Below are 24,186 nucleotides of genomic sequence, written 5' to 3' on the forward strand. Positions count from 1 at the left end.
CTCAGAGTTTTATTCAGACTTGTGTAAGGTGGTGGTGCAAAGGTTGAACATGCAAAATGATGGGAGCTTTAGGGCTGTCAGCAGTGATACACTACGTCTGTGTGCATCCTGGGTGTGTTGGTCACTTATTTTTAAACTATACAAAAAATAATGCAAGATAAATCTTTTATTAACTGTTATAAAAATACACAGCACCGTATGTATTTTGGTAATCATCCTTCTTGGTTTAGCAACCCTTAGGACACTGATAAAAAGGGTCCTGGTAAATTTAGCAATGAGGGTTTAAGTATTATTCTGTGCCTCCCTGCTAGAGCATTTTATCACTTGTAACAAAGGCAAGAGAAGGGCAGGCTTCCCGCTGAGCTGCAGCACCTGGTAAGCGAATGCAGAGGCTAGGATGGGTTTTTCAGTAAAGATGTTGGATTAACTGGGGCATCTGAGTCACGTGCTCCGTTTTGCCATCCTGTCTAAGATCAGTAATTCTAACAAAAGATTGCTTAAACCGCTCTGGTGAATTCAGCTGAGCGCCCAGAGCTTCTGGTCCAAAAATTACAAAGAAAGTAGTTGCTTAGCTCAGAGGAGCGTGAGGGTCTAGAGGTTTTTAAAAAGCCTAAAAGTCTTTATCTTCAGCTGGATTCTGACAGCAGTAAAGACTGACTGTTATTGCTGCTTCATAGCTCTGTGGTAGCTGAAGTGAATTGATAGGAGTTACTAATTGGCTAAAATTGTCACCGTTGCCTGCCTTTCCTGGGGGGAGGGAAGAGGGCTAAGAAAAATGCAGCTTTGGGAATTTATCCTTCTGTTTTCTATAGGTTTGTATTTCTAGATTAGGTTTTATACACAGGGCAGGACACCCGGGGAGTCTTACAGGGATTTGTGTCCTCCGAGTTGCGAAGGTTTAGTTTCTCAGATATGTCTGTCTGCCTCTTAAGACGTGCTGAAGGAACTCGAGGTAGTCAGATACTGTAAAGGTGTCGTGGAAGTCAATGTCTCTGTAGTACCTTTTGCTACGCAGATGGTGCTTTGGAAAGCTTAGTTAGATTTGACTGTGATTTAACACCACTGCTTTAAACTTTTGAGGGTTCTGGCTCCTAAAAAAATTTTTAAGGGGCTTTAGAAGAGTTTGGTTTGAGGGAAGAGCCAAGGCCTTGGTTCATAGTGTTACCCAGGTAAACGACTAGGGTAGCTAATATTACTCCATAATCTACATGAACCAGTAATGTTTGTTCTACTCTTAGAAGTCTTCTGGCACGGTGAGGAGATTACATCCAGTAAGTGAATATTGTAATGTTAGGAGTAATGAAAACTCAAAAGCTGTGGGACTTTTTTTATATTTGATTTCTCCTTTTACATATACACATTTTATTAGAAGTTATAACCTTGGGAAATCTTTAGATTGTTGCAGAGCATTGCAGTGTAGTTGTCTGGATCAGTTTTTCTGTTTGTACCTGACACGCTATACAGTACCAAACGGATGCTCTTAGGATTTACGTGTAGTAGTTGATCACAGAAGGAGCTTGTAAAGTTGCTGTAGAAAGCTTTGTGTATGTGTGGGCCAGAATTAGTCTGCTCCTTTATTAGGAACTACAAATCAGATTGAAGTAGTTAATCTCTATCTGTAAAACACTGCTGGCTGTGATGAACTGATGATGATTCACAGATATGTGCTGTATTTTAAAACTAAAGCTTGGAAAATGTTCTGTGCTTGGTGCCTCTCCTGTGCGTGCACACACACACCCCCACACCTCCCCAGTGCTCCTTAAATCTGAAACTGCTCTACAACTGATAAAGTCATCTGGGGAATTAGGAAACCAGTCTTCATGTTTTATTATCCTCTAGCCCAAGTAAGCCTGTGTTATTTGTCTTTCAGTATGTTCAAGCAGATGCTCCTACCAATAAAACACTGGCTGGACTGGTGGTGCAGCTGCTGCAATTCCAGGAAGATGCCTTTGGAAAACATGTCACCAATCCTGCCTTTACAAAGCTTCCTGTGAGTATTGGGGCAAACCCACTGCTGTTACAACAGCATATTTTGTTCTTCCTCCGGTATCTGTGCTGCTGGCGTGCTTCCAGGAGACGGGGAGATGGGTGCTGAGGCTTTTGTTGATGCATCCTCTGGAAGGGGTGAAATAGCACACTCCTTAAAAGCAGATTTTCAATGTAATACAGCTTATTTTCTATACATTTGGAAATGAATTCCTGAATCCCGTGGAAGGGTTTTAATTTCTATTAAGATTCTGTGTAAGCTCGCAATCTTTAAGTCAAATCTGTTTGGACTGATGTATCCTAAACTGCCTGAATAAGATGCACTTTCCAAAGCAAACAAGTTTCCATTGGGCATTTCTGTTGATTAAACTTCAAACTTGTCATGCTGTCAACACTGGAAAGTGACTTTACCATGTTCTTTAGTAGCACATAGTTACCTAATTAGTCTGGGATAGTTTTCCAGTCACTCAGGATCAACATTTTAAGGGTTGCTTATTTAAGGTTCAAACTTGGCACATCTTTAGCAGTAGTACCCTAGTGATTGTGTTCAGAGATCAGTCCCATTGCGCTTGGAACGCTGCCTGCCACCAAAGTAATCCTGTCCAAATGAGCGTGAAGTCTAAACAGCTGATAGAGAGAAGAGGGATGCAGCAAATGGTAAGGACAAAGTAACAGAGGGATTTCGGTTGTGAAGGACAAGGACTGCAGCGTGGTATCAAGCGCCCAGTTGGCCGATTTAGAGCAGGTTTTGTGGGCCAAGGCAGCTGTCGTGGATGCATATATAAGTGTTGTGAGCCTCAGCAGGAAGGTCTTTGATTATCTTTGCCACAGAATGCTTAGGGGGAACCTAAGGTCATGCAGTCTGGGGTTCTGTTTAAATAGACATACTAAGTTGGAAATACTTGTAACTGATTACACCATCATAAACTCTTAAGTTGTTCTGAAAACTGTTGAAAGTACTATCTTCTTTGGTCCACCACTTACAGAGTAGTATCTTTTATTATTTTATGGTGGCTTTTTTCCCCAGATGTTTTGCTTATGTAACTACTTTTGTGAGGAGTGTGAATTCATGCAGGTTTTCCTCAGAAAAAGAGGGTTTCAGACTTACTTGGTGCTTAGGAATATACACAGAAGCACCACAAGATGCCATGAAGACGTAGCTCACCGTATCTTCCGTTCTGATCGCCTGATAACTTCAGTGGTAGTGAAAAGCTTTAGGGAAGGAGGTGAACGTTGCGGTGCTTTATTTTGATACGGCAGTGTAGACCATAAAGCCCTACTGATACTCAACAAGTTGATAAACCATTTGAGTGCTCTCAAGTCTTAAATCAATTTGTCTTATCTTAAAAATGGGTAATAAAGATTTCCGTGGCATTGTAAATATGTTGTTCCTCTGTTTCACTATTCTTGCTGTTTCAAAGGTCTACTCTGATCAAATTTGCTCCGCTTAAGTTTACAGCAGTTGGATCTCTCTGCTCTCAGTTACTTCCGACAGAAGACAACTCATCAGTACATCTTCCTTTATATTGTTTTTATGAGAAAATGCGATATGTACTCTTAAGGTGAGGTCAGCATTCACTTTTCTAGACATGTAATTTAAGATGCTTGATCAGACTGCAAAGGAGGCTTCCTTATTCTACCGTAGCACTTTGAAGATGTGCAGAATGCTTCGGTTCTACAGGATTATGTCTGACTTGGGAAGAGAGGTGGGGCGAAGGGGTGTCTTAAGTGACATTGCTAATCTCCAGAAATACATTGAAAAGCTATTGCAGACTTCAACTGAAAAGATACTGAATGAAGCTAAAAGAGGTTAAAAGTTTGTAGTTATCTCAGTGACTGTTCAGTATTACCGTGTTCCTGGCGAGGGAGGATCTGAAGTTGAAGAGGAGGAGGTCATGCTTGTGTAAAAGAAACAACCCGGTGTGAGCCGACGCAGGCAGGAAGCAGAAACAACCACAAATCCACGGATGAAATACGAAGAGTAAATTTATTCTCATTACTTCATGACCCGGGGGTTCTCTGCAGCAGCACCCAGGCAGAGGCACCATGGAGCTCAGTCCTTGCTAGCCAGAAAAAGGAGAAGAAAGAAAAGATCTCGAATCTGCTGCTTTCACCTGTATGTCAGGGATTTTTACAGGTGTAGTTTTTCACTGTGCTTTGATCTTTCACATAGCGGGGCAGGAATCTCAAGGATGTTTGATAATGTGCCTCTGAGTCTGTCACAGGCCTGTGTTATCTAAATGCAGTCAAGCACACAGAGCTAAACAGGAATTACTGTGATATATGCGTTTTTTGACACCCCAGTTGCAAGTCACTCGAGCGTGTTTACAGTCCTCCTTGCCAATCTTCTGTTGTATTCCTACATACCCCCAAGCCATCAAAACTTTGAGTGCTGTTACCTGCAGGTGACTGCAGAAGTCCTCAATTTGTGACTACACTCACAACTACCATCACTAAAGGCTGCTGTTAATAGTCCGTTCCTTGCGTGATGCTGGTCTCCATTAGTACACACTGCAGTGTTTCCTCTGTCAGTGCAGTTTGAGATGAAGTGTTGAGCTTGAGAACTGCCGTTATTGCAAAACATCGGGATGTGGCTCCCTAGGAGCACTTACTGATGAGACCACGTCAAACCAAGGTTGTTCTTCCAGCTCACATGAGAGCCTTTATATTAATTTTCCAAGTCCCAGCCAGTGTACCTCATGCTCATTCTCTGAAGTGTCTGCTCTGCGGCGCTGGAGCAGTCAGGGACAAAGGGAAGCTGGTCTCTTCCATCGGTATTCAAGGTAAACCTCTCTGACCTGGACTGAGCTGAATCACTGCAGACTACATCTGTTGAAATAAAGCTCAGACATTTTACTCAGTGCTTTGAGTGGATGAAATAGACCTTGTGTTTGAGAGGGGATTGTTAATTCTCTGTTTAAGGTCCTGTTCTTGGCAAGGGTGTTGTGTAGTATGGGGTCTAGAGCACTAGACTAGTAGATCTAGAGGTAATGAAGGACTATTACAGCTTGACTTCTGTGCATGACTTCTCGTTATTGCATTTAAATGCATATTGTCTAACCTTACTGATGCTCAAAAAGGAAAAAGCCGATGAACTCTCTTAAAGGCAGTTTTGCATGTTTCAAATAAAGGCTGTCTTAAGATATTAACTCCTAAGACAGCAAATTGTAAGGCCTGTTGATCTTAATTGCCTTGTTATGATGGATTTTGCCAGTCAGAGAGGGACCTGGGGGTGTTGATTGACAGCCAGCTAAACATGAGCCAGCAGTGTGCCCAGGTGGCCAAGGAGGCCAATGGCATCCTGGCTTGTATCAGCACTAGCGTGGCCAGCAGGGACAGGGAAGGGATCTCACCCCTGTGCTCAGCACTGGTGAGGCCGCCCCTCGATGAGTGGGTTCAGTTTTGGGCCCCTCACTCCAAAAAGGCCATTGAATGACTCGAGCGTGTCCAGAGAAGGGCAACGGAGCTGGTGCAGGGTCTGGAGCACAGGTCTGATGGGGAGCGGCTGAGGGAACTGGGGGGGTTGAGTCTGGAGAAGAGGAGGCTGAGGGGAGACCTCATGGCCCTCTACAACTCCCTGAAAGGAGGGTGCAGAGAGGGGGGATGAGTCTCTTGAGCCAAGGAACCAGCGCCAGGCCAAGAGGGAATGGCCTCAAGCTGCACCAGGGCAGGGTCGGACTGGCTCTTAGGAAGGATTTCTTTGCAGAAGGGGTTGTTGGGCGTTGGAATGGGCTGCCCAGGGCAGGGGGGGAGTCCCCATCCCTGGAGGGGTTGAAGAGTCGGGTTGACCCAGCGCTGAGGGATCTGGTGGAGTTGGGAACGGTCAGGGTGAGGTTCATGGTTGGGCTGGAGGAGCTTCAAGGGCTTTTCCAACCTAGATGATTCTGTGTTTCTGGGTAAAAATGTTGAAGGGAATCTGGTCTATTGACCACTGTCTCTCCTCTGCGGAACAGGTTTTGTCTAGTTGTTAAAAGCCATTTCCTTTGATGCCAGTAGCAACAGCCACAATTTAGTGAGAGGGTCTTGCTAGAGTCTGCTGACACTTCAGAAAAGTGGCTGGTGTCTATGACAGAGATTTGTGTGCTGTTTTTCATGGTTAAGTACTGGCTGAACTTCCTGGGTGCGGTAGTAAAATCCGAACTTGCCAGAGCGGCTGCGATCGCTGGTGCTGCTGGGGACTCGTGGGTCGCTGAGCCCCGTGCCAGGCTGCAGGACGGCCTTGCCGAATTGCCCCAATAACGGGAAAGGTGCGGCCTTGTCATTGCAGGATTTAATGTGGGCTGCTGACAGGCTGCTTGATGAAGGCGAAGCTGCAGCAGCAGCCCCTGAACTTGAAGTAGGGGACGTTGGATGCAACAGTGGGATCAGCAGATGCAGATGAGGGGGACTTTGCTGCAGCGATTTCATCCAGTTGCACGATACGGCCGACACGTCAGCAAAAAGGGAGTTCTGGATGGCCATACGTATGTAGGACAGCTGAAGATAAGTAACGGCAACTTCCATGCTAGCGCTGCAAAAATATTCTTTACAACGGGTCTTCTGGCTTCGTGTTGAGATTTATTTTTCTTTTTAACTAGTGTTTGTTGCATGTTTGTAAACCAACGCTTGTATTCTTGGAGCCAAGTCTTATGGCAATAAAATCATTCAGTGTGTTTAAAACATTTTGTTTTAGTTCAAGCTTCTGATCAGGGACTGCTCCATCTAGAGAGGACTTCAGTTTGCTAAGAATAGTACTGAAATGCGTGTGGCTCGTAAACTGGCAAGTACCCGTATGGCAGCTCTGAGCTCTCTTTATTGCTTTCTGTGCACAGTAGGGTTCTAAACAGATGGTAGACCAGGAGCAGTTCTGTTCATGTTGAATGCTTATGAAGGATCTTTTTGATGTTGTTCTTGGACACTGGTGTATTTGATATCTCACAGAACTGCTTTGCTTTCCATTAGCAGCTCTAGAGCCAAGGAAGGCAACGTTTCGTTTAGATCCCGTGCTACCGTTTTAGCTGCCTCGCTGCAGAATGAATTTAAAATGCTTGTCAGCAATGCTAAGACTGAAATTTGGTGTTCATTCTGTGTTAGCAAATACTCCTCAGGTGTAATATAATGGATTTTAAAGAAAATGACCTGTTCTGGTCTAAAAAGTAAGGTAGAAGGTAGATCAGAAACATTCCTAATGCAGGAAAACTGCTAGGAAGGCTGATGTCTCTGTGGTGTCTCCAGCTTTGTGATTTCTCTAGTTCCAGCAGAAGGCAGCTTGCAGAAAGCCGCTGGTAACCAGAGCCCAGCTCCTCAAATTCTGTTTTGTGAATTGTACAAGTTTGTTATTTTTACTGAGAAACACCAAATAGACCAATCCTGGCCTATACATTGAGCACGCATATGGCAAGATAGGTTTAATTTCCTATTCCAGTAAATGGTTGGGCATCTTGTGCTGAACAGAGCGACATCAGAAGGAGTCAAGTCCAGAGTGGCCCTTGAGACGGCCGCTGGGTGCTTCTGGGGGCTGGGAGGTGTAGCGGGGTCCTTCCCCCTCAGTGCTGGGGGATGCCCACCCCAAGGCAGAATATACATTTCTGGTGTGGAAGCTTAGCAGGGCTGATGGATCTGCCTTACTTCATCATTTCAGTTTATTGTTAGAACAGCTTGCTTTAAGTATATCTGAAGTTGCCTGGGAAATGGACGTGTTTGCCCTAAAAAGCCTTTTGAAAGTCCTCCTGATCCTATATAAAACTTGCCAAAAGCAGTTTGGCGTTGCAACGAATAGAAAGAAGTGTTTCAGGGTAGTCTTACTTGAGTGCATGTTTGTAAATGAATTTTTAAATCTTAAAAGAACTTTTAAAAAAAGTTATTTTAAAACGACTTTTTTGTGGCTCAGTCAAATGGATTTATCAGTCATATCGGAAAACAATCTGTAACAAGAGGGCCTGGTGGACAGAAACAGAGTTTTTATTTGTTCTAGTCTCATGTCACACGTTGCTTGCTTTATCACTGGTTAGTTCATCAATGCTGTGGCGTATTCTTCTTCCTGTTTCGAATCCTGTATTGAGAGCTCAGATGCCCTGGGTGTCATGCTGGAACTAGATTTAGTGCTGCCTTTCTCTGGCCCTGCCTTCAGCTGAGCTATCCAGTTGTCTTCCATTTTTAAGGTGACTTTGACAGTAGTTTACTCTTTCCGACCACATCCAAACATCCTGACCAGAGACATTAGTAAAATAGCAAAGATAATTTCGAACTAAAATTTATCAGAAAAGCGTGCCTTTCCGTGTAGGAAACACTCCTGCATTTTTAGTAAACTTTTCGAGGAAGGACTTGGTGGGACTCTGGAGAGCATTTCAGTCTCCTCATGCTCCTGTTTGAATTTCAGCTCTTGAATTCACCTGTTCATGAATATGTGACTCTGCTGTGCTCTGCTACAACTGATAGTGAAGTAATGAGTTGGATTTAGTATGTTAGGGCAGATCTGCACAGTGACCTTCTCAGATCTTGGCAAACAACTCTTTGTTGTGGTGGACGAAGGACGTGAATGGAGAGCTTTAGGAGCCGTGGTGAATATGGAGCCTGGGTTTGAGATGTTAATTTCTAATTATTTGTTTTGGTCTACTTAATACAGATGAAGAGCTTCTTAGCTGACAGCTGCGATTTTAGGTTTAATTTACTGTGAAATGGATGTTCAAAGAGTAGTTTGGATTTCTGTTTCACAGCTATGCAAGGAATTTTTTTGCAAGCTACTCGTTTAAGGAGGGACTTGGAGCTTTTGGATATATCAGGTTCTGCTTGCAAACGTGAAGAATTCTACTTAAACCAAATGCATCTAATCTTCTTGAGATGTTCTTAAAGGAGAATGCAGAACTCCAAAAGTGATTCACCTGAAAATTAAACTATGCGTTTGATAAATTAGATGTCTAAAACTCAGCTAGCAAGTATGTATTCATTTAAAATAATTATATAAAAGTCAATGTCACTGTGTTTTCACTTTTCTTTTGGGTTCTAGGCAAAATGCTTCATGGATTTCAAAGCTGGAGGTACATTATGTCACATTCTTGGTGCTGCTTACAAATATAAGAATGAACAGGGCTGGTAAGTTTTTGTTTTCGATTTATACACCTTTTGCATGAAATTAAGCACATGAAATGGCTATGCAAACTACTCAAAGTTTAATACTTTCTGGAGAATTGAGTAGGCAAGGGAGTTGGAGATGGGAAGAGGAGATTTTTTTTTTTTCCTGTTTTGCTGATGGTAGCTTTTTTTATGACACACCCCCACGCTTCTAAATTTAAAGATAAGTTGTCCAAGTTTAAGGTCTTGAGCCTGTAGGTTGGGAGTTAATTACAAGTTTGAAGTGCTTTTTTTTTTTGTCATTTATTTGCCTTATGACAGAGCAAATTAACCAGTATCTTAGAATTGTTGTTTTCTATCTATGATGTAAATCTCTGTTACTGTGTTAAGTCTAGTGTTTAGTTATAACTGGGAAAACATGAAGCATTCCATAGATAATAATAAATGCTTGATTTTCCATGGCTTATCAACCTCCTTAAATGGGGGGTGTAAGTAATTAGAAACACTACCCGTGTAGCTATTGACAGTGGTATTAAAACTAATCATGTGACGTCCCAGTAGTGTTTTGACCTCTGTGTTTTTAAGTTATAATCCTCCTTCCAAGACAACAGTAGCATGAATTACTGTATTTGAGAACACTGGAAAAAATCTCTCTATCCCAGCCAAAACCAGGACAGGATGAAAAGTTGATAGATAAAAGTAAGCAGAGATTGTTCTTGTACGTGAATTTAAATAGTTTCCGATCTGATGTTGTGCAGACCTGGAACAGCATTCCTGGAACCGATGGTGTTTCTGTTACCCACAAGAGCAAATCAAAAGGCAAAAATGAAGTTGTTTTCTCATGGTTGGTTTTTTTAGGAGTTGTTTATACTTGTATCAGCTAAATGGATATCTGAGGTGGATATATCAGAAAGCTGGTATGAGTAAGCTGCTGTCAGGTTTTTTCCTTCTCAAATATTGCCAACACCTTAGGACATGATACGTGTTTATAGTGTTCTGTGTGGCATATCTTTCAGGAGTGTCTTGCTACCTCTTTGCCTTAAGATAAAGGAGTTAAATGGCTCCTACTTTGCGAATATTTAAACATTCAAATCTTTTCCGAACAAATTTAGTTTTCAGTCATTGAAATTTGTCAGCAAAACTCAGATACGTGATTGCCTCCTCTCTTCTCACTCTCTTGCTGATTCCTCAAAACTAGTGTGGGTAGTGTCTTGTGTTTGTGCATGTGGGATGTAGGGGGAAGTAATACTTGAATTTAACTCTGAGGATCAGACTTAGAGCTTGGAATGTATCCTTCACTGACTCAACCAAATAATATGTGGTGTTTTGCCTGAAATATGATTTTTTTTTTAATGGTATGCATTGTCGCTCTTGCTTAACCTGTTTGTGAATGATCTGTCTTATAGGAGAAGTACCTTTCCTCGTCATAATAGGTATGTCTGAAAAGTGCACTTATCCAGTGCAGCTGGACATACCTTGTCTATCACTGCAATTCAAGTAGTTGTTTGCTAAAACCTGTCAGAGGATGTCAGTTAAGCTAAGGATAGGAGGAATTAGTTCTACTCTTTTATCTAAATGAGCAACTAAAAAAAAGTGCTATTTCTTAATATATTGACATGCTTCTCTTAAAGTATGGGTTTTAAAAGCAAGCAGAGATTTGGGGACATATGTAGCATTAAACGAATATGTAATGCAGATTTTAGGCAGCCAAATGTAAAAATTTTGGTCAAGTTTCAATGCCTTAAGTGTCTTTGTTTTGTAGGTACTGAAGACTTTGTTAGGTGTCTAAATGGTGTTTATTTGGCATTTATCTTCCTTCACTCCCTTGAAACTCTTATATTTGAGAAGCATATGTTTTGAATACGGGCTGTGAAGCTGTCAGAGGCTGAATACTGGAGAAGTGGCTTGATCTTGGCTCTTAAACTCCTGTGTATTATAGGTGTAAAATACCGCACAACACAATTTAATAAAGTAACAGACTTATTAATGACTGGCCCTACTCCTGGAAGTCATTCAACATACACAACGCTATTTAAAGAGGTCGTAAATTTCTTTTAAAATTGAAAGATGATTCTAATAAATACGCCGGGGTATTATTTTTAACTTGTTTGCCATATTCTTAGTGGGAAGGGAAGAGTCTGTAGCACTGCTTTAGGAGAGAAGCCGTCATTCACTAATAGTGAACATTTGTAGTGCTGCCCAGCACTCCAGCACCTTTACGCAGTGCCACCTGCATGGGCAACTTCTTTTTGAAAATGCTAGAGAGCCTCAAATGAAGAAAAAAATGGTGGTCTCAGCTGAAGTGTCTTTGTTTAATTTAGTAGTGTAATATTGATGTGGTGCCATTGTTGTGTGGTAATGGGTTTTGTGACTAAAAATCAATCTTGCTTTGGTTTATCTTCATTGTATATTTATAAACTTTAAAAATTGATTTGATGTGTTACTGGAAACAAGCATGTCTTTAAAAGAAACTGTCGTTTGATATGGGCACAGGAATAAATCATAGTATTTTAAGTTGGGATGTTAAATTACAGCATATCGGTCACTGCATGGTAATGACGTGCATGGCTTTTTCACTGTGGTGAGTGTACAGGGTACTTCTTATTTTATATGCTGAAATCCCTTCTGCTGGTATTGCCACTCCCGAACACCAGCTCGGCACCGCAGTTCAGAGTGTTTCCAGACTCGAGCAACAGCTTTTTCCAAAACTTGGGAAGTACAGAAGTGCACCAGGTAGTCTTCTACATCTAAGAGTCAACAACCTGATTATCTAAACACACCACGGTGCTTTGGAAAAGGCTGAATTGTGAAGGGTCAGGCCCGAATCTGTTTCAGAGGCTGCTGCAGCACCGCTTACCCTGGCTGGGGGTGACGAGCCCGTGGGATAGTGCCAGCGCAGACACCTGCGGGTGCTGAATTTGGCGAGGGCCTGGCGTTATGCTGTTATCGTCCCACCTCTCAGGTTGCTGGGGGTCGCCAGTCCAGTTCTTTTTTTTGAGTTGATTCATCCGTGACTTCTGAATATGTGCACAGTTCAGGTGGATATGGCAGAATGCCTCTGGGGGGGCTCTTGTGCTTCTTCCCGGGAGAAAGCCTCAGATTTTGTGTTATCCCCCCCATTTTTGATAGGCAGTTAAATCTGCATTGTTATTTCAAGAATTTCGATTACTTTGTCAGTGAAGTAGCAAACTTTAAAGTACCACACTCCAATAAAGACGTTCATAAAATGCTTACTTGGATTATTAGCTACCTGTATGCTGTGTGTGGGATGCCTTGTTCTCAAATAGATAAGTAGTTTAGAAAATCTCAGCCTGACAAATTGCTGTGTTTTTCCTGGATTAGATCTGGGACTGGTGGATGGGTACAACTAGAAGTAAGAGAAATGTGAGAGCCTGTTCATGAATTTTCTCATCTAGGTGTTGAAATCCATTGTGAGCATTTGATTATGTTTCTGTTTAATTACCCTTTGTGACTGTAGTGGAATGCACAACCCTGCTACAGGGTTTTGTTGGACAATGTCAACTTCCATTTTTCCTAAACATTTCACAAATCAGTTGCATTTTGTTGATTTGGTTCATTGTGATTTTTCTTGCTTGTGAGGGCTGCCAAGTGAAGCAAAAATATTTGTGGTTGTGCTTTAAGTGTTCTTATGTAGCTACCACAATACACTGTTTCTTATGTGGAACGTGAAAGATTCTTGATTGCTGAATGGAGGAGAGTTGAATTTAATATTTCTGAATAATTTTCCTTAACAGGCGGAGGTTTGACCTGCAGAATCCATCCCGAATGGATCGAAATGTGGAGATGTTCATGAACATTGAGAAAACACTAGTGCAGGCAAGAAACTCAGATACAAAACTCTGTGTGTTCACACGCTCAGGGGAGGGGATTAACTGATTAACCTCAGTTGTGACTCACTGGAGAGTGTCATCCTGGACTTCTGTAGGAATATTATACTCTTCCCTCCCTCTCCCACCCATTTTAGTCAGAATTTCCACTTGAAAACTTCAGAATGTTTTCATTGATATTCTGCAGAGATGCATAGGGTGAGAAAAACCTGTTTGTAAGGTGGGAGAAAGCATTCCAAGTGTCTCCGTCTTCCTGTGAAAGAAGCACCCTTAGGACCGAGTAACTAGTTCTTTATATATCCATTCGACTGCTGACTTTCTTGAGACTTTCAGCTTGATAAAAGTTTGACTTTTTTTAGGTTAGGATACATTTAGACTCTCGCTTTAGTTACTACCAGAAGAGAGCTGATAACAGCTGTATGGAATCTAATTTGAAGTTAATTTTTTTAACTGCTGTGTGTGAATAACAGGATATTTTTTTTGAACTCTACAGCAAAGCTCAGTCAAGATGTAACTTTCAGGTGCTTGTTAAAAATGGGAATAGGAGGGACAGCAAAAAGAAACAGTACTCTTCTTATAAAAGACTATTGCCATTGTATGGTGGTTTCAGTACATAATAAAGTATATCTTAAAATCCAAAATGAAATTAATGTGTACCTGCAAATATCGTAGAAATGCATGAATCTGCACATCAGTGCAACAGGACAGGTTCAGATTTGGAAGCTGACGTGCAGGGGACTTAAATTCCCTTTCAGTCAGAGTCTTCCAGAGCCTGGTAAAAAATTCTTTAATATCAAAGACGTGGTTCCCATTAAAGATGTTGTGAAAGCAGGAACATGAGAGCAGCTGCGTTGGGTGCTGTTCCCTTCTGTGACAATGTGTCTGACAGAGCTAGCGGCAGATCTGCAGAGACCAGAAGGAAACGCAGGATAAAACTTTGGTGGGGAGGTGTGCGAAGGAAAGACTGCTGTCCTAGGGGTTTCTGGAGCTAGAGTTAGTGTGCTGTGTCACAACCTGATATGTGTTCCTTTTGAGCTTTTTCAAGCACTGGTGATCTTAATGGGGAATTTTTGATTTATGTCACAGGTGGCCTACTAATTTCTTATTCAATTCTTATTCTCTCCACTAGAACAATTGTCTGAGCAGACCGACCATCTACCTCATTCCAGATATAGAATTGAAGTTGGCTAATAAATTGAAGGATATTGTCAAACGTCACCAGGTAACTGTTAAATAGCATGTCTTAAAGCAAATGTTTTGTCAGCTGGAAGATAAAATAGATTTGCCTGACTTCAACATATCAGTTTCATCTGGATTGTGTCTGACAACTCAAGGCAGCAGCAGCAAGTCACCTAAGACCAGAAGTTCACCACTTGTAAAATGCCATTAGTAGTTATCCTCACACGGAGATTGAATCATAACTTTGTTCTAAAAGTAAATCTGAAATTGCTGCTGGAGTGAGAAGCAGCTGTGGTGTCTCCGTGAGTTCACTGCAATAGCTGATTTAAGGCTGAATAACCTGCTTACGTAAAGCAGAAGGTCCAAACCTGAGAGCAGAGGAGGCAGCGTGTAATACAGCTGTTCTAGATATGTGGGGACAGCGTGAGGAAGCTTGTTGATCTTAAAATGATCGCTGCCTCTTTTGCTTTATTTTACTTGCTTTTTTTCTTGCTTGTGCTGAACAGAACACAAGGGTCTCTCGCTTGTTAGGTAGTCAGCTTATTTCCGAGAGTCAACATCTTGCCATTGTAATTTAATATACTAGATGCTGAACTGAACAAGATTAATAGTGTCGTCTCTTAAAAATGTAAACAGTCTTTTCACTTGTCTTGAGAGAAGTATCTTGGAATGTGAACTCTACATCATCCGATAGCCTTTTGTGTTCTGATAATTCACAGCCATAGCCAAAGTAAACTGTTTCTTTTCCAGATTAAATGTATTTCCTGTGTTGTCATTATGAACCATCGTCTCAACTTCAGTTGTGTAATGTTTCACAAGTTACTCTTAATTATTCAGCTAATTCAGGATGCTTGCTGTTGCTTAAATTAATGATTCTGTTTTCCTTTCGTAAAGGAATTCTGTAGTGAACTCAAAACATGCTATATCCATGAGTGATTTAAGGGACTTTTAAAGCAGGCAGCTCTGTCTCTAAAGGGATGTGAAGAACTGAATACAGAAATTGTCCCTAATTCTGATTTTTGGGCTTTCTTCCTTTGCCTTTCCTCTGAATTCTCATCTTGTATTTGTGTTGCTACCCATGTTTGCTCACTATCTTGATTTTTTTTTTTTTTTTTTTTTTAACCTGCTGCTGTTGACTTCCCTCTACCCCATCCCTAGTACCTGTAGCTCCCTCCTCTGTGGGCTTTCCAAGCCCTCGCTGCCCTGACTGCAGCCTGTGCAGAAGAGTGGCACAGCTCTTGCCCCAGCACAGTGCTCGTGTGATCTCTGGGCTTAGAGAAAGAGGTGTCAGTAAGATGTTTGTTCTCTCTGCTGATAAAGATGCTGTTACTGTTTCTGGTAGTCGTGCTTTTTCTCATTTTCTTTGTAAAAGTTGAGAAGAGCCAGAATAATAATTTAGGAACTTGAAAGCAGGTAACGAGCGAGATTTAGCATTTATATTTATCTACTTCAAGAAAAGCGTTTTATTGGTAGATAATTCTTCCATCTTGTTATGTCTTTAGGTTACAGTCACGTTCAGTTTAGCAGAGGCAGGGAATAAGCCTCACAATCTGCTTACATCTTTCAGAAAGCTGTTTTAATGTAAGGTTATCCATCCCTTTGTTTTCAGTCAAGATAGCATCGAAGAGAGACTTCCTGTTTATCCATTGGGTTTTTAAAGCTCTGTAGGAAGTAGATGAAATTTACTGATTTGATTCACAAAGCTCAGATTGGATATCTAGAAGTGTCTTTAGCTCATGGGGAATGAAGGGAGAATTTCCGTTATTGGTCCTTAAACACTTTGCAGGGGCTTCATTCATGCCAGGCCTCTTTCCTTTCACTTTGAACGCTTTTAAATTTTTCTTACTTTCCAGCTTTCTCTTCTGCTGTTGCTCAGAGGACCTCCTCTCCCTTTACCCAGTTCTGTGAACTCTTGTTGGTGTAGGAACTCTTGCCCTTTGGCCCTTAGTCTTCACATATTGCTACCATAATGCAATGCATCTTCATGCTTTTTTAATTTTCCTCATTTTGATGCTGTCTTCTAAATAAGTTGTTCGCATATTGTTGGCTGTAACTTACCCCATGTGCTCTTAAGTCCTTCAAATAAATCTGTCAAGTATTTATGGAATGTAAATTTTAAATAACATTTTCATACGAACTGTTCCAAAACACAACTCCTCTGCAGAAGAGTCTACAGACTGTGAATTTCTGCTGTCCTTGGGAATGACTCTTCATATATGGAGACCGGAGGCGTCTCTGCAGCAAGTGGGAGAATCCTTATGGTTCTCCACATGACGGAAGGACAGGGTTTTCTGGTCCAGAGGAGGCCACGAAGATGCTCGGGGGGCTGGAGCACCCCCCTGTGAGGACAGGCTGAGAGAGTTGGGGGGTTCAGCTGGAGAAGAGAAGGCTCTGGGGAGACCTTAGAGCGGCCTCCCAGGACTGAAAGGGGCTACAGGAAAGGGGGGAGGGACTCTTGATCAGGGGTGTAGGGATAGGATGAGGGGTAACGGTTTTAAACTGACAGAGGGGAGATTTAGATTAGATGTAAGGAGGAAATTCTCCCCTGTGAGGGTGGTGAGGCCCTGGCACAGGTTGCCCAGAGCAGCTGTGGCTGCCCCCTCCCTGGAAGGGTTCAAGGCCAGGTTGGATGGGGCTTTGGGCAACTTGGGCTAGTGGAAGGTGTCCCTGCCCATGGCAGGGGGGTGGGACTGGATGATCTTTAAGGTCCCTCCCAACTCAAACCATTCTGTGATTCTTGACTGGCCACACTAAGCAGTGTTATGTATTTATTTAACAGATACCTAGTTATGTAGTAGAATTTTCTTGCATATAGGTCCAGTAGGAATATAATTATGACCTGTACCCATATGTAGAGAAATCGCTTTTTGTACCACTGTTTGTGGCATCTACATAAGCATGAGAAGTACATCTATTGCTTCTCATATGTCAGGAAGATGCTGTCCTGCACCAGCAAGAAGAAAAAATATTCTTGTGTTCAAATATTTGACAAACAGTGGTATCATGTTAGTATACTTCTGATTTATTCCCTTTGTTCTATGATTTAGGAGGCTTTTTTGAAAGAAAGGGTGTTTATTCTTCTCTTGACATACAGCCTTTCCTGAATACTAAGGATATTCTATTCAAGGCAGCCATTTCTAGTTAAGTTTCTTATTCTTTATCTTATGTAAATTGTCATGTTTAGAAATTGTTTTGGACCAAGATGTGTACTTAGTGGAAAAAAGTTAGACGCTTTCTTACAAAGTATTCACCAATGGGTTTGTATGAATTGATAGTTGAACAATTTACGATGAAAATCGGGGCAGAAGGAACTCGGAGGAGGAAGGATTTGAGATGAAAAGAGCAGGAGATGACCAAGTAGTTTGGCAGCAGTATTAAAACAATTGCTTTTTTGGCACTTCTTAGACATGGTATTTGTAGTTGCATTGATGTTAGCCTTGAATATTCCTGGGTTACATGGGCTGTGGGTAAAAAGAAGCAGCCAAAAAATTTTGGGGGAATGTGTTGAAGATTTCTCATGCAGTTTCTTCTTCCACCTTTCCCACAGGGAACAGTAACTGAAGAGAAGTCAAAGGCTACCCACCACGTTTATCCAAGTCCTACCTCAATGGATGATGGTAAAGTTCCTTCCTAATTTTTAAGTGGAAGTAGTCTTGCAGCTAAATTCTGTTAGCACTTATGTGAGCTTTTGCACAGACACAGAATGTTCCTAGCCCGCTCCTGAGAGCCACTGGAAAAGTATTTCTACGTTTAACAACTTCACATAAAATCACTGTGTCCTGCTTCTAACAATTGGGTGTAATATTCACATTTTTATTTGATGCAACGTTTTCAGATTAGGGTGTGTAACACTGAATACTCTCCCATGATTGCATTGGAAATGGAGATATTATTTATTGCTGAATGCAGATAGACATTTTGTTTGTCCCAAATAACTTGCAGCCTGAAGGGAAGCAAAGCTAAGGATCTGGGAGAACTTGAAAAAATTAACTTAGATTAAAAATTAAAAGGAAGGACAGTGAAAGTAGGGGGTTTAAAAGTAAAGTTTCCATTATTTTTTTTCTGTTGTTGCTTCTGTGGTGTCTCTCAGCGTGTAAATATAGGTCAGAACGTTGAGTGAAACGTTACTAGGAATCAACTAGATGTGTGAAAGGTAGATAGATGCTAAAGTAGATGAGAATTGAAAAACTGCCGTGTTCTCGTCCTTCCAGGTGACAGGTTGGGAATGCTGATCCGTATCATTGCATGGGGTTTGGCAAGGTGGACACAGTAACAAGTGAACCTGATAAATGGAGATTGTTGGCTTTATTCTAATGCAGTCTGCCTCTATATGAAGTACATAGGTTCCAGAAAAGCAGTTTAACAGATGCATTCTTCAGCAAATAACAAAAAAACTACACTTAATTCTTTTAATCTTAAATACATTTAATTGTCTAGTGGATCACTGTTGTTGAGTCTGAGCTTCACTGACATAAATTAGCTTTTTCTGATACGCCCTGGCATCTGATGGCCACTAGATGGAAGTGCTTACTCCTGGTAGGAACGATCGTGGCTTGTTTGTCCTCTGGTGCTTGTCTGTGTTCGGTACTTCTGGTAGTAGCATGCCTAGCCACAGGTTTGTATTTATTTGTAACCACTTCAGGCATAGTGGGTCCCATCTGTCTTGTAGCCTGTGAACATGCAGATGTGCTAGATGGAGCTCTCTTAAGCCCTGATTATACTAAGATGAGAAACAGCCATGAATTCAAGCAGTGTAACTTCAGGTTCAAAGCCTCAGTGTTTCTCTTTTAATCCTGCTCTGGGCCATATTCTCAGTATTTGGGTTGCAGGGGGTAGGTTACTACATTGTGTCAGATGTGCAGTTTAAAAGGAAAAAACCTTTAAAACACCAGTCAGACTGAGCATATGCCTTACTGCAAAATCAGCAAAGTATTAGTGTTGCTCAGTAAGTCTGTATTAACTTGAAGTCCTTATTAGTACTGCTGTGAAAGAAGAAAGTTGAAAACCAAGTTCTGTTAGACTCTTAAAGGTTTTTATTAAAATCTGTTTTACCACCACCCGCTGCCCTGGTGTTCTCCTTGAACTCTATTGGTTTTTCTAAATACCTGTTAAGAGTAGAATTTAGTACTGGGAAGAGAGGTCTTTTGAAATAAATGTAAATCAATAGAATAAGTTAATGAGGGGATTCAGATGTCTAATGAGGATCAAGACAGACAGAGGGGAAATGTTTACCACTTGAGAAGAAAGCATTTTGGGAGAAGTTTAGTCTTTTTGTTTATACAGAGATTTTTAAGATAGTGACAGACTGGAGCATGTGTCTGTCTCTCCATGTTATTTCTGCTGTCTTTACTGAATGTCCTCTCGGAGGATTTGCTCTGTCCCGTTCTGAGTTCCTGGCCCAGCTGGCCAAGGAGTCTGGGAGATGAGATGGGATGAGATGAGCTGGCAGAGGGTCCTGCTTCCACCTGTCAGCCAGAAATGCCTCTGACTGTTTCAAGCCTCTTTGGATCTTAATCTGGAGTGTGTTAGGGTATGAATGTGTGTGTCCAGGAAAGGAAATGTAATAATTCTCAGCATCAAAATGACTTTACTAATGTAACATCTGTGTCGTATACAGGCAGAGCACATGCATGTTTAGACCTGGCAAGGATAATGCAGGCAAGTGTGTTCCTGTGGCAGGCCAGGCCGTTGTAATTGCACTTCAGTAGACTTTTATCAGAGATGATTGCAATGACTTTACTATTACTGACTATGGAAAAGCCAAATAGTGTTTAATGTGCTTTACAATCTGAATCTGATGTTACGTCTCTTTCCCCTCTGCAGATGAATGGTTGAGACCTGTGATGAAAAAAGACAAGCAGGTGCTGGTACACTGGGGCTTTTTTCCAGACAGGTAAAGAAAGGTGGGGGAAGAAAGCAGACCCCAGATCTGGCTTAAGTTTTTTGATGGAAAAGTCTTGATTAAAACTTGCAAGTAGGAAAATCTGTGTCCTCAGACAAGCTGCTCCTTAAGCTTACTGAGTCTTATCTCTCTGAATAGCAATGCTCTGTGGTTACCAGTAGTGAACCTGCATGGGGAATGTCCCAGCTATGTGGGCTACAACTACACTCTTTTTGTGTTACGCAGCATATGTATGACAAGCTCAGACCTATCTCACGCTGACTCGTCTAAAAATTTAACAGAAACATGCAGTACTGCATTCCTATTGTTTTGATTCTGAATGATTGTACGTTGCTGTTTGTATTGAGATGAGCAGTGGTTGTCTTGTGGAGCATGACCAGTAGTCATGTAGTATTGCTGCCATTTATCTCAATGTCCAAAGCTTGAAAAGACTTAATCAGTGGTTTAAAACAAATACGCATACCCATTTGTGATACTGGCAGGTGGGTGAGGTTAGAAAAGGAGTCTGTCTTTCTACAGAGCCACTAGTAAGGTTGTAAATTGAACCATACTTTCAAAGGGCAGAGTGAGCCTTTCCATAGGGTTAGTGAGACTTTCAAGCCAAAAGGGAGACCTTCTAATCAGCCAGCTGAACTTCCTTCAACAGAGATTTCACTCCATGAGGTGCCTTTAGTCAAGTGCAAGTGGCTGTTGAAAGCACGTATCTGAGCCAGCTGGGTTGTTAGAAGATGTTAAAAGATGGTGTATGTAGTGTTAGTAACTTAAATGTATTTGTAAAAACTGGTTTCTGAGTCCAGGTTGTGGAAAACTCAAAAGATTGTAATAACCCAGCATTGACTTTGATTTAAGTAACTTTTTCAGGGTACCAATACCTGCTTTGCTGTGCATGCACAGAACTCTCGGGAACCACATGCCTATTTCAGTGGAGGAGAGCAAACAACAATCACACTTAAGTTTGTTTCTTCATACAAATGAAGAACCTCTAAATATTTTTATATTATATTAGGCAAGTTTGTGTTGACTCTGTGTGTATATGTATTTCTAAATATCAGTACAGACATGAGGAATGCTATATACACATCTTTTCTTGTATATGACTTATCCGAGTTGCTCAGTACACGTCTGGTGTTGATTACAAAGTGTTTTGGCTTTTGCTGTTACAGAGTGCAGTTTCTTAGTATTTATATAAATAGGCTTTCGAGGGAATAGCATGTGGAAAAGTGAATGTAAATAATAAATGGTTTCTACAGCAGTAGGGATTGAAGGAGAGGATGCATGCTCCTTTGTTCTAGGAATCCAGTATCTCTTGCTTTAAACTTGTAAGAACAGAAACAAGTTAATTAACTTAATGCCAGGGTTTGAACAGATGACTCAGAAACTGCATTTATACCTCTCAATCTAGAGAGTAGATTTGCAATTTTAAGCTGGAGCTGTCTTTGCTGAGATGGCTTTTAAATTCAGAAAGTTAAAAATGTGCATTAGGTGCCTTGGACCCCCCTCCCTTTTCAGTGTGTCCTATTCCTGTAGCAGAAACCAGTAATTATTCCTTGAACTTTTTGTGGAGTGGAAAGGTCTTTACTAATCTATCTCAGCAATATGATTTGCACATGTCAGAATTGCTGAATAAGTATTCCTGCTGGTGCTTTTTCTGGATGAACAGCCCGGGGGACCAATTTTGTTTTCTCTTGACTCCTCTCATTAGCTATGACACTTGGGTTCATGCCAATGAAATAGATGCTGAAATTGAGGATCCTCCAATTCCTGAAAAGCCGTGGAAGGTAAGTCTCTCTTAAACAGTTTCCCAGAGTTACTGTATTGGTATAGCTCATGCGCAGGTGCTGCTAGATGGATGCTTAAATGTGCTGCTGGGTAACAGTGAATGTGTTTCCATATATATATGGAAAAGCTGAGTGATGTTTCTAGAGCCATAATGAAAACATCTAAAACATTTCTTTGATCTGGGGAGGAATGCTGTTGAAAAACTAAAAGGACAGGTTTATGCATCCCTGATAGTGCCAAAATGACCATGTTTATTTTGGCCTGACTTGCGGTGTTTTCTGTTAAAGGTAAGTCCTTCCCTTACTGCTGAAGTGCAGCCATCTCTGGGATGAAAGCTGACAACTCCTTAGAAGGCATAATGGCATTATATGGTGTTTGAGGAGAGGAAGTGGGGAAAATACCATATCTTCATGATGTTTTCAGAAGAATATTGTTAGAGAAAAGAACTATCAGGTCAGAAACCTGAGATTACCACACATGTGTTACAGGGCTTAAAACGTATATTGTGTGCAGGAAGGTCATCTTTCTCTATAATACAGAAATGGCCAAAAATACTAGGAGTTAGATAATACGGAAATTAAGAAGCTGCTTTGGGAGAACAAATCTGAATTTTGGAAGTCTGTGGTACAACTGAAATGTTGCCTGTCCTCTTTGAGTTATTGTAATGGCAGCATCATTTCCAGCAGATTCAGCTGCTGGGATCAGAATAAAGCTGTGGTCTGGTTGACAGATTGTGCGTAGCTGTGGACTCCCCCATCCCCTGGTTTCACACTGCTACAGAAGCTCTTGAGTTTGTTTATCTTAGCACAGTACCACTGTAGATAACAGCTTCTGTACGCTCTTAGTACAGGGCACAGTTTAAGTTTCTTGATTCTACTGAAATCAGCGTGTCCAGAGAAGGGCAACGGAGCTGGTGCAGGGTCTGGAGCACAGGTCTGATGGGAAGCGGCTGAGGGAACTGGGGGGGTTGAGTCTGGAGAAGAGGAGGCTGAGGGGAGACCTCATGGCCCTCTGCAAGTCCCTGAAAGGAGGGTGCAGAGAGGGGGGATGAGTCTCTTGAGCCAAGGAACCAGCGCCAGGACCAGAGGGAATGGCCTCAAGCTGCGCCAGGGCAGGGTCAGACTGGCTCTTAGGAAGGATTTCTTTGCAGAAGGGGTTGTTGGGTGTTGGAATGGGCTGCCCAGGGCAGGGGGGGAGTCCCCATCCCTGGAGGGGTTGAAGAGTCGGGTTGACATAGCACTTAGGGATATGGTGTAGTTGGAAACTGCCAATGCTAGGTTAAAGGTTGGACTAGATGATCTTCAAGGTCCTTTTCAACCTAGATGATTCTGTGATTCTGTGAAATCCTTGGCATTGCTAATGAACTGTGATGTATGAATGCAGCTGCCCTAGAGTTAGAGCCAACATGGAAGTGAATGAAAAAACCAGTAGCTGTTTAAGGAGTTCCTGAGGGTCATATCTCACCTCTCTTTATGGAAAGGTTCAATTGAATGCCAACTCTGCTCTTAACTGATGTCGTGATGATGCAGAAAGTCGGTGCTTCTCAATCTGTTGAACATCTGAGCAGTCAAACCAACATCAGCAACCTTATTTAGGTTCTCTACAGAATTAGTTTTCTTTGTAGAGGAATGATTTGTCATTCTGATTTAGTTTATTGCAAGAGAAGGGTATAGAGCAGTTACAATCAAACAGTAGTAATTTCTACTTTATTGTTCTTTCATTGGACTTACTCTTCTATACATAACATGCGACGTTCTGTGTGTGTGCTGTTGATCTGAACAGCAGAGTTAAAGAGCAGCTCAGGTCTGAAGATAACTTGACACCTGTATCTTTTCATTCCAAGATACGTCCAACTATTCATAATTTTTTTTTGTATTTTGCGGCACATTTGCTAAGGTGATCTGTATATTTTAGATGAATTTGATGGTAATTTTCAGCATCCAAAGTATGCTCTTAATAGAGAGCTGTTGTCCCAGCTGTGAGAACTGACCTCACACTTCAGAAGGCTTAAAAATGACTGAGGAACAGACATGACTTTCAGTAGACTTACGGTTGTGTTCATCCTTGTATTGCCTCATGAAACTATTATGTGTGAAACCGTTACAAGATATTTGGATATTCAGACCCTGATAACAAAGCTGCAAATATTTCCTTAATCCTATGAGGTCTGTCAGGGAGCTATTTTTTCAAAAAGTATTGGAGTGTCAGTATGTCATTCTGTTCTTCAGGTTCATGCCAAGTGGATTTTGGACACAGATATATTCAATGAATGGATGAATGAGGAAGATTATGAGGTAGATGAGAACAGGAAATCAGTGAGTTTTCGACAGAGAATCTCCATGAAAAATGAAGAGGTAAGTGGTTCTTTGCTTAACGGGTGACCTGTTGGTATGTTCGTGACCTGTTGGTATGTTCGTGACCTGTTGGTATGTTCGTGACCTG

General features: G+C 41.5%; 1 protein-coding gene across 2 annotated transcripts in view; it reads left to right on the plus strand.

Moving 5' to 3' along the window:
• The window catches only part of SMARCC1 (SWI/SNF related BAF chromatin remodeling complex subunit C1), a 93,566-nt gene that overhangs the window by 5,987 nt on the left and 63,393 nt on the right, over window positions 1-24,186 (plus strand). Inside the window, exons 2-9 of one of the 2 annotated variants that reach the window (XM_074844691.1) lie at window positions 1,871-1,990; window positions 8,972-9,057; window positions 12,792-12,873; window positions 14,014-14,106; window positions 17,611-17,680; window positions 19,887-19,956; window positions 21,668-21,743; window positions 23,973-24,098. In XM_074844691.1, coding sequence (XP_074700792.1) covers window positions 1,871-1,990; window positions 8,972-9,057; window positions 12,792-12,873; window positions 14,014-14,106; window positions 17,611-17,680; window positions 19,887-19,956; window positions 21,668-21,743; window positions 23,973-24,098 — 723 coding nt within the window. Of the gene's footprint in view, window positions 1-1,870; window positions 1,991-2,564; window positions 2,644-8,971; window positions 9,058-12,791; window positions 12,874-14,013; window positions 14,107-17,610; window positions 17,681-19,886; window positions 19,957-21,667; window positions 21,744-23,972; window positions 24,099-24,186 lie in introns of those variants that run through there. The other variant, XM_074844699.1, reaches the window with a different exon arrangement.

This window comes from Strix aluco, chromosome 1 (genome assembly GCF_031877795.1).
Source record: "Strix aluco isolate bStrAlu1 chromosome 1, bStrAlu1.hap1, whole genome shotgun sequence".
NCBI lineage: Eukaryota > Metazoa > Chordata > Aves > Strigiformes > Strigidae > Strix > Strix aluco.